The sequence below is a fragment of the Osmia lignaria genome, chromosome 10 (genome assembly GCF_051020975.1).
Source record: "Osmia lignaria lignaria isolate PbOS001 chromosome 10, iyOsmLign1, whole genome shotgun sequence".
Taxonomy (NCBI): Eukaryota; Metazoa; Arthropoda; class Insecta; order Hymenoptera; family Megachilidae; genus Osmia; species Osmia lignaria.
In genome coordinates this window covers 10,671,994-10,681,775 of record NC_135041.1, presented here as the reverse complement: position 1 = coordinate 10,681,775, position 9,782 = coordinate 10,671,994, and the positions used below count along the sequence as shown (strand labels likewise).

Sequence of the window (9,782 nt, the reverse complement as noted above, 5' to 3'; positions counted from 1 at the left end):
TTCGTTTCTCTTATTCCAATAAAGTTACCATTCTCATGACTAATTGAAATCAAGAAGAATGGACAGATTTTGTTGATAATGAAAAAGCAAATGTTCCTGCTTAATTACGCTTTAGACTAACGATGTTTCGTTGAATTCCTCTATTCACCGGTGCTAGCAACTCCTACTGGTTTCGTGCGACAACCATTAAGCGCATACCATTGTGATTCTTACAGGTGTCGGCTACACACTCAGACCGTATTCCGTAATGCTTGCCTCTTAATTCAAAGAGATAATCCTGAAAGCATCACCGGAAATTCCATTATCGATGCATACCCAGCTCACCCAATAAAACGTTCTGTAGCTTACAGCCCTGGCTCGTCATTCTGCACGTTCGTCGATGGAACTCTTGGAGAAAAGCAAGAGATGCTGCAGTTCGTTCTCCGTCTCTTTTCTTCCTTCGGCACACTGTGTGTTTCTCGGCTGACCAACAGCAAACGGAGAATAAATAAAATAAATAGAGGAATATAGGAGGTAAATAAAAAATGTGGCAGCAGAAGAGAGAGAGAGGAGAGGAGAGGAGAGGAGAGCGGAATGGACACACGGGAGGGAGATAAGAAGAAAAAGAGAGTCTAAGGGAAAGAGGGAGAGGAAAGGAGCGAAAGGGAGAGGAAGGGGAAGGGAGAGTACCCTCAGGGCGAATTCCCGTCGAGCATCGGCCGCTGCAGAATCCAGAGGTGCGTTCACCGGGGAAATCCCTCCCTCGAAGATTATCCTCTCGAAGAAAAATCAACGACCATGCGTTTCAGTACGACGCAGTCCCACCGCCTGTCCCATTCATTTACCGTATTTTCTCGTGCAAACTTCTCTTTTGTTTCTTCGTCGTTAGGGTAGAACTCGAAATGATCAAATTTGGACAATTGTGAAGAATAAACACACCTTGGACATGTCTAGACAATGGAATATTGATTTGTCATGAATTTATAGCGTAGGAAATTTAATAGGTGAAGAATTTCAATGAATGAACACAAGAAAGCCCCCGGACAAATACATCTCATTACTACCAGCCAAATAATAACACCTGGACGAACCAATGTCTTAGGACTAATTTGAAGATTTGAGAAGAGGCGAATAGAAGACGATAATGAATTTAGCCGCGCACAAGTCTGATCGGTCGTACGACATGTCTCTTCCCAGAAATCATCTCGAAGCGATCTACCGGTGAACGGTCGTCTCTCTTTCTTTGTCTTTCCTTGCCGAGTCGGCTCGGCCCCCTTGTATGTCCCTGTTGCGTTAGTTGGCCAGGTCGGTGCCAGGGAGTCTACCAACGATAACCAGCTGCGCGTCGTACCGGTAGACTGCCTGCTGCCTCCGGCTGCTCCGGGGACCCTGGGACCGGTTATACTTGACCCAGCGGTTTACACGCGCTTGCCGCCGCCAGCACCACCACCGCTGAGGTCGGATCGCGCCGCTACCGAAACACGTACCTACATTGCCTGGACAAACTCCAGCACACTTGCCTCTCCCTCCGTTTTGCTCTTTCTCTTTCCTACTCGCACTAACAACCATCTCCGATACATGCTACCTCAATCCATCTCACCCCTCTCCAGCTCACTCTACTCTCGCACTCTCTGAAGATTTTTACGTTTGTTTTTACATATTTGACGAGAAAATATGTTGAATTATTAATTTCGCCCTTATATAAGTGGATGGAACATGGGATACAGGCATGGAGGATCTTCTGAAGCTTGCTGATAAAATGTCAGCATCAAACAGTACTTCCTGTTTTCAAATTTAATTAAATGGATTTTATGATTATATTAAATAAAGTAGTTAGGAGCGCACGAGTAAGATATGTAAAATACAGTTTAATGAAATTTGCTTACGAAGTAAATTGTCCTTAACGTACTTTAAACTTGTATAAATACTCTCTCACAACATTCCAATTGTAAATTTCTAGTATGAAACTTGTACAATTACGGTATAATGAAATTAACTTAGAAGTATGTACAGATGCAATGTAATCTTTCTAGCAGTGTCTTCACTTAACATATTTTTCCATAAATTTACGATGAAATTCGCTTCTTAACGAGTCATTTATGAACACATCATGCTTCTTTTTAGGTTCGGAACGAGCACAGTTCTTAAACACGACGTCATCGTCCCATCGTCGCCTGACTTTCATGTCCGTTCGTGCACTTTGAGCTGAATAATTTAATAAAGGATTTCCTGACAAAATGTTTTCCATTCTTATCCTTTCTTCTTCCTGCCGTTTCTCCATTTCCTACAATGTTAAAAACAATGTTAGAATGAAAGTAACGACAACTTTAAGTTTTTAAACATTTGTAAAAAGTCAAATGCAAAGTTTTACCTTTTTAGCCTGTTCCGCAGCCCTTTCCTTCTTAATGCGCTGTAATTCAGCTAAAAGAGCTGCAGTATCATCCTCATCACTTTCGGATTCTGAATCATCATCATCGAGAGGATCATCTGCATCTAAGCTTGCTGTAGGAACTTGATCAAGCTTCTGTCTTTTTGCACTCGACGTGGAAGTTTCTCTAGGTGCTTCTATCATACGCCGATTAGAACTTTTCTCCTTCTCCCTTTCACGTTCACGCTCCTCTAATTCTTTACGGAAATCACGATTCCTCAATTCTTCTATTGTTCCTTGTCCATGTTCTCTAAAATTCAGGTAAGGTTATGTTCTACTGAATTAAAATTTGAGTCTAATATTTCAAAACGCAATACAAATGGATACATATTATTTAAAATTTGTATAAAATAAATAAAATACCTATATTTTAGTTTTGTATGAGACGGTAAATCTCTACTGCTGTATTGTTTTGATATTGCACTTAAATCTTTTTCTCCACGTCCTTGTCCGCCTCTAGCAGGTTCAAATGTTGGTCTTGCAGCTGTAGTCATTTTGCTTAAAAATTATTCAATACCTTTGATATAATTAATTTACTTTCTTTTTATTAATACGTTTTACAATTTTTTAATATCCAGCTGATCGTTTATCACATCAAAAATATGCATTTGCTTGGATTGCATATAGTCTACACTACCCAACTCTGTATTAAAAATATGACTGTACTCAGCACTCTCTACCATCAGCACTGGAATTAATGTACGCCCCCTTTCGGCTCACCTTTGCCCATTTCTGGGCAGGGAGCGTAGGGAATTGCATAGCCGTATTCCTCTGTTGGTCCCTTTTCCATTGACTTTTGCACCACCTACCATCAATATTGAAATTAATACACGTCCCTCTCAGCCACCCTATTATTTCTTGTTATTTATGTGAATTACGCAGTCCTGAAACTAGTGGATGATTTTCGAATGATAATCGATAGTGCTACATTGCTGTTTACAGCTATTATTGAAGTACAGTTTATATTGTAAAATTACTAAACCCCAAGTAAATAACAAGTGAAAAGAAGAAATAAAAATTTGAAGTTTTAAGATGTATATAATTACTGAATACAAGGTTGAATATAAATATTAAATAAAGGAAGAAGATATCATTATTGTATATAATAACATTTTACATATCGTTATATATTTTTCAAACAATTTAATGCTTAATGACTTTTTGTATTTCATTGTATATAAATAATTGTGAAATACAATAAAGCATTTGTTAATATGCTATGTGTATATTAATGTTTATAGTAATATTGCTTAATATTATTCAATTAAATTAATTTGTTTCAACTACATTGCAAAAATGTTGACTCCCAGATTTGAAATAACCCAAACAGATGCAGAAGTTGCAATTATGATTCATGCACCATATGCTAATATTAAAGATACAGAGGTTTATGTTGAAGGCACAGATTTTAGATTTTATTCTACACCATATTATTTGAGGTAAAATATTTTGGTATGGAAGAGTTAGGTCGAAAGAGAAGAAATTCTATAAAACTTTCTATTTCAGATTGAGACTCCCACGTGAAATTGAAGAAAATGATTCATCATTTGGATCATACGATTGTGAGAAAGGAGATTTTTCTTTAAGATTCTCAAAAGTAAACCATGGAGAATATTTTGAAAATTTAGATATGATAAGTACATTGTTAGCTCCACAGAAAAAGAAGAGCACAATTGTTCCTAACATTGAAGTAATTGGTAAATATTATATGTATACATAATTCTCTTTTCAAGGTTTTTCATATTTTTTATATTATAGGCAATCCATCAGCAAATTCAGAAGATATAAATGAAATATCAAATGAGCATAACTCAACATTAAATGAAAATATAAATGGAGATGAATGGTACATACCTCAAAACAATCCTACAGAAACTATACCTCTTTTATCTTCTTCACCAAAATATGGTTTTGCAAATAAAATATCTGCAGCTTTGGTAGCTTTTGAGGTATAGAATTTTAGAATAACAATTTTATGTATCATTACTAATGTAAAAATTGATTATATTTTGCCATCTTTCTATCTTTAATTTTAGTCAGCTTGGATTAAAGAAGTAATAGATCTTCCAATGCCTGATACAACACTGCAATCTGAGAGGAAAATTTTAAGAGAGAAACGTGAACTTTCAGATTTTAATGAGGAACATTATTTAGCAGATCTCATGCAACCAGAATGTATAGAACCATACCTATTGTTTACTGCAGAGTGGGATACTTTGGAAAAAGAAAATATTTCATTTAATGAAAGTGAAATAGATGTATTGAAAGAGCTTCCGAATAAAGAATATTTATTAGATAATGAAGAGACAGATAGATTGCTTCTAAGCTTGGTTGACATTTTATTTGGAAGCTGTTATAATCATAGAACAACATTGGGGGAAAATACAGTTGAAAGTAGTTGGACTATCAATAAATTAAGTTCGACCTTATCTTGGTTTGATGTATGTTGGTCTTTGTATAAATTTGTTAAAATATTAATGTTATATGATTTCGTACATTTATAACAACGTTTATTTAGGATTTTTCCACTCCAGAAGAAGTTATAAAAGCATGTTTTAGAAGATCAATATGCTATCCACTTTTTCGAAATTGGAAGCTTTCTATAAAAGTCCTTGAGGATGTGAAGAAAGTTGTTAAATTAGGTACGTAATTAAACATTATTATTTTAAAATTGGTTTATTCTTACGTTAAATATATTTTATTTTAGGTAAAAAATATATTATAAAACGTTTCTGTGAAATTCACGGTATGTTTAATAATTCATGCGAACCACGATATATACTAAATCAATTGTACATAAAAGATTATCTAATTTGGTTGCAACAAATTAATGAATCTTTAATAGAATTACTGGACACTTTAATTGCTAATGTAAGTAGTTAGAATTTTTAGCAAGAACTCTATACAAAATATTAAAATATATATGTTCTTTTCAAGGTTCAACCTAGTAAGGAAGAAATGGGGCTTGATTTAATAGAACTAGAACAAGCAGCTTACTCTGTTCAAGAAGAAGATCTTATCATTGAAAATTCTGTTCACGAGGTGGTGGATCAAATGGATGAATTAACAGTTAATGACAATGACAAGAACAAGTAAGTAAAAGAAATAATATCCTTGATGAATGAGCGAAATTTACAGTTTTATTGGAAAATATTATGTCTTTATGTTGTATAATTTTATTTTAAAGGCCAAAGACTATATACTACATTAAAGACAAACATTCTTTAAAATATTTGTAAGTATTTTAATAGAATTGTTCCGAATAACTTGTTTTGATAACTTTATCAATTTAACAAAGCTTAATTGATTATACCCCTAATAAATGGAATAAATAATTGTAATTACAGTAGGCTTCCCTAGAGAAAATGACATCACCATTTTTGTTAAGGAAGCTTACCATACTCGCTACTGTACATATCATATGCCTTAATTTATGGTGCACCAATGTAATACACTAACTGAAATGCACATCTCTTTTACAAATCACATAAATATCAATTTCCAACATCGGCAGTTAATGATATACACATAAAAATAATAAATTGCAATCAGATTTGCACAGAACGCATGAGATAATTGCACAATAAAAAAAGGATGTAATTTATCCTTTCATGTAATACATATATAGTTTGTTTTCGTACAGGTTATCAAGTAGCTCGAGTTCAAGCGACAGCAGCGATACAGATTCTGAAAGTGATTCTGAAACTACTTCGAGTACTACAACAACAAGCGATAGTAGCAGTTTAGATTCTGATGACACGAGTGAACCAGAAGGATGCACTTAACGTTTAACTTTTACATATAATGTATTTCTACATCCTTGATAACGATATACTCCAAAAATCTGTGTAAAAACATCTTTCAAATTCTTATATTTATTTAAATACATATTTTAATGAATAAGTAAAATTTCGTGTATTTATATTAATACAAGGGATACGGAGATACAGTGATTTAGTGGTAGTCCCCGCGTGGCTCATAAAAAGAATGAAGAAATAAATATCTGCGTAGAGAGGCCTTGGTCCATAAAGAGGAGTAGGATAATAAATAGTTAGGAAGCGTGGGTCTTGGCCACCAAGAAGGATAAAATAATTAATAACTGAAAGGGTTGGCCTTGGTCTATAAAGAGGAATAAAATTATATAAATAACTGGAAAAGTGAAATAAAAGGGGTCTTCAGCGGAGGCCCAGAAGAGGGATATAATCATAAATGTTATTCCCCTTCGATGAGTTTATTTAATAAACAAAGAAAATAAATAAAGTAAATTAAATAAACTCCGGAAAGAAATTAGAGGACAATTATTACTGATCGTGCCCTCTTCATACGGACCTGATTTTATCCAGGGGTGTCAGGAACATTCATAAGTATAAATTATAATGATTTATTGAAATAGAAATTTAGAAAAGGTTAACATGTCTTGATAGTTTGATGAATGATGAAGGAATGAATGTACAGAAAAGCTATTTGAATTTTATTCATGAAAATAAATGATTAACAAAAATGTTTGGTAAAAGCAACGTTGAGAATTTCTCCTGAATGAACATTTTCTTCTTTATCAACTTTGACGCCGGCCGCTACACCCGCTGCGCCAATGACGCCCTCTGGATAGCGATCTAATATCACCGTGGGGTATCAGGGACCCCGAAGCGCCCGCTCTCGGAACACCGACCTAATATCCATTTTGGGGTGTTACAGACCCCGAAGCACCGGTGACACTCTGCATACCGACATTATACAGTGACTACTATCTATAGTCACTGCATTATAGCATCATGGGTATCAGGAACCCCTAAGGTAAAATGTACAACCCATAAACTTTCTATAGAAAAATTGAAAGCTCTGTAATTTTTTACGGTTTTGAGCTAGTCTCAGCGAGAACTTTAAACTACTGCTAGTAAAATAGAATAATCATCAATGATAATTTTTTGTCAAATCTTTATTTGCATCTATATTTATTTTTAATCTCGTTCTACATTGACTACAACTTTTCTATTGACTACTCCCAACCCGAAGTTTAGCTTCACAATATTTTCGGAAAGAAATGGGTTAATCTATGGATTAATTTCTCGGAATATATTGCCTAAAAGAATTTTTTAAATTGACGTTATTAAACTTCAAATTCTTTTACAGTATATTTTAGCGTTTATGGAAATTGAATAAAAATGAACATATTATAATATAAACAATTGACATACCTTACAGTAACACCTGTTGTGTCAAATATTCTCCGTGCAGCCAGAACGTCGTTCATCCCTTCATGTGGGTTGTCCTTATATACCACAGATTTTATTCCAAATTGTACTATTAATTTAGCACATTCATTACATGGATGACGAGTAACATAAATGGTGGAGTTTCTAATATTGCAACACGTTTTGTTCACAATGGCATTAAGTTCTGCATGGCATACTGCAAATTTTCTGATATTATTATAAAGATATAGTGCCAAAATAAATCACGTTGTATAATTTAAGTATGAATATTTAATCCACTTTTTTCGAATTAAATTTGTATTTATTTTTAAACATCAATTAACATTTGCTTACCGTATGTTAACTTGCATTCTAAGAAATTATGTTTATTCTTTTTGAAAGGAAATTCGCTGTCACGATAATCAGGCATTGCATTGTATCCAACGCCTACGATCGTTTTTTCATTGTGTACTATACATGCGCCAACTTTACAGTTTTTATCGTTACTGAGTTTTGAAGCAAGAAGCGCAATTCCCATAAAGATCTCATCGGTCTCGATTCTACGAAAATGAAAAGTAGTATAAAATTACATTAGTGATACATAAGCATCTACATTAGTAATACTTATACACAATTATTTATAACACTAAAACTGTTGGGAAGAAAAATACTTTTTCAAATCGGTAACATGTGACATCCATATTGTTATATACAATATGGCGTGTGATACGAACCTTCCTTCTGGATGAGCTAGTGCCATTTTTATTGTTCTTAGTTTTTACTTACGTTGCACGCACAGAGTTTATAATCCCAAAAATTGTATACAATGATAGCTATTATTACTATATGTAACAAATGTCATTTAGCACTCACTGCAGGCCTTTATATAATGTTCATTAAGTGATAGATACATTTTCCAATTCGATAAGATTATATGATCCTTCTCTACCAACCCAGATAACACAGACAGGTCTTATTGTTAACAATAATGCAACTGGTTTGCACGATTAGGTGTACGTAATCCAACTGATAGTGCTACAGGAAGTGATTTTATAGTGCTAGTCAGAGTTTCCTGAAAAAATAAGGGAACTTTCATAATCGAGAAAATAATTAAGTAGATATGCTTGAATGAGTAGTTGATAAATATGATGTAATGCCTGCAACTAGTGTTAAATGATAATTATTTTTATGCTTGTGCTTTTATGTTGAAAGCAAAGTTGATTGCAAAAGTTCATAGATAGCTGAGTAATAGAAGCTGAGTAATGAAATATCAAAAGTAACATTCCATCGAAGTAGGTATAATCGATAAAGTCTGTAATAATCTGTACGTGGCAGAGTTTAGGACAAACTTCTTAGACACGACAGGGGTAGTTCCTGGTACCGATAGATAATCATTCAAATCCTTCATCTCCATGGAAATTTGTCATTTTTAACCCTGGAACGGTGGGGGGCAGGTAATTATGATCCAAAACTTCGAAACGCGTTCAACGTATCATCGAAGTAATTTTTATTTTCTGTCGCTGGAATTATAATTAGGTACTTTATTAGGAAGGTTTATTTTTATAAATGTGCATTTATTCTTAATTATCTAAATGATGAGCGAGTTGAACACTCTAAACCCCAAGGTTCAGGAGGCTTTTTTTAAACGCCGTGCTAGGCAAATGAGTATACTTGGGCGCGGCACTGCAGACACGTTTTTCAACCCCTAAGTATACTTAGCGTTCCCCGCAAAAAGGGCTAATAATTCGTAAATTGCGACATCCTTTGCGTAATCGAAAGGTTATAATTAGTTTTTACACTAAACGGATTTACTCTTTTAGACTCTGACGGATTGAAAAAAAAAAACGACTCCATCTAATGTACTCGTGTATCAAGAAAATATTTTGTATATTGAATTGATATGAAGTTTCCTATTTGATTAGTAATATCGAAACATGATTTCAATTAAATGTAACGTTAGTCACTTGAAAGTACTAATTAGTTGAATACGTTATTATATTTAATGATACGTCTATATGTATGTATGTAATCGCTAAATGTTGTTGCTGAAAATAACTTTCTTCCTCCAAACACCGTGGTTAATAAAATAATTCATAGGATCGTGATGCTATTTCCGTAGGGATCATCATACCCTTTGATTTTCCTTTAATACTTTATCGTTTAGTCGCAGTTATCTAACGTTC

The 9,782-nt window shown here is 34.1% G+C and overlaps 3 protein-coding genes across 8 annotated transcripts; 1 reads left to right on the top strand and 2 right to left on the bottom strand.

Moving 5' to 3' along the window:
- Positions 1 to 1,954: 1,954 nt before the first annotated feature.
- On the bottom strand, positions 1,955 to 3,049 carry c12.1 (spliceosome-associated protein CWC15). Its single transcript, XM_034339865.2, has 3 exons — positions 2,771 to 3,049; positions 2,351 to 2,657; positions 1,955 to 2,263 (listed from the first exon to the last, which is right to left on the bottom strand). The coding sequence occupies exons 1-3, from the start codon at positions 2,899 to 2,901 to the stop codon at positions 2,021 to 2,023; spliced, it is 681 nt and encodes a 226-aa protein (XP_034195756.1). The 5' UTR covers positions 2,902 to 3,049; the 3' UTR covers positions 1,955 to 2,020.
- Positions 3,050 to 3,132: 83 nt separating this feature from the next.
- Positions 3,133 to 6,334, top strand: LOC117611708 (protein SHQ1 homolog). Of its 3 annotated transcripts, XM_034339852.2 has the most exons (10): positions 3,133 to 3,463; positions 3,718 to 3,846; positions 3,914 to 4,104; positions 4,166 to 4,356; positions 4,444 to 4,848; positions 4,926 to 5,049; positions 5,115 to 5,278; positions 5,345 to 5,499; positions 5,595 to 5,642; positions 6,051 to 6,334. In XM_034339852.2, the coding sequence occupies exons 2-10, from the start codon at positions 3,755 to 3,757 to the stop codon at positions 6,190 to 6,192; spliced, it is 1,512 nt and encodes a 503-aa protein (XP_034195743.2). In that variant the 5' UTR covers positions 3,133 to 3,463; positions 3,718 to 3,754; the 3' UTR covers positions 6,193 to 6,334. The 3 variants fall into 3 exon arrangements, with proteins under 3 accessions (XP_034195743.2, XP_034195741.2, XP_034195742.2); XM_034339850.2 differs by lacking the exon at positions 3,133 to 3,463 and having other exon boundaries at positions 3,535 to 3,846; XM_034339851.2 differs by lacking the exons at positions 3,133 to 3,463; positions 5,595 to 5,642 and having other exon boundaries at positions 3,535 to 3,846.
- LOC117611717 (deoxycytidylate deaminase-like) lies at positions 6,051 to 8,648 on the bottom strand. Of its 4 annotated transcripts, none has more exons than XM_034339867.2 (4): positions 8,334 to 8,466; positions 7,954 to 8,159; positions 7,603 to 7,816; positions 6,051 to 7,196 (listed from the first exon to the last, which is right to left on the bottom strand). In XM_034339867.2, exons 1-4 carry the CDS (start codon positions 8,357 to 8,359, stop codon positions 7,187 to 7,189), a joined length of 456 nt encoding a protein of 151 aa, XP_034195758.1. In that variant the 5' UTR covers positions 8,360 to 8,466; the 3' UTR covers positions 6,051 to 7,186. The 4 variants fall into 4 exon arrangements, with proteins under 4 accessions (XP_034195758.1, XP_034195760.1, XP_034195757.1 ...); XM_034339869.2 differs by lacking the exons at positions 6,051 to 7,196; positions 8,334 to 8,466 and adding exons at positions 7,261 to 7,487; positions 8,473 to 8,648; XM_034339866.2 differs by lacking the exon at positions 6,051 to 7,196 and adding an exon at positions 7,263 to 7,487.
- Positions 8,649 to 9,782: the final 1,134 nt, after the last annotated feature.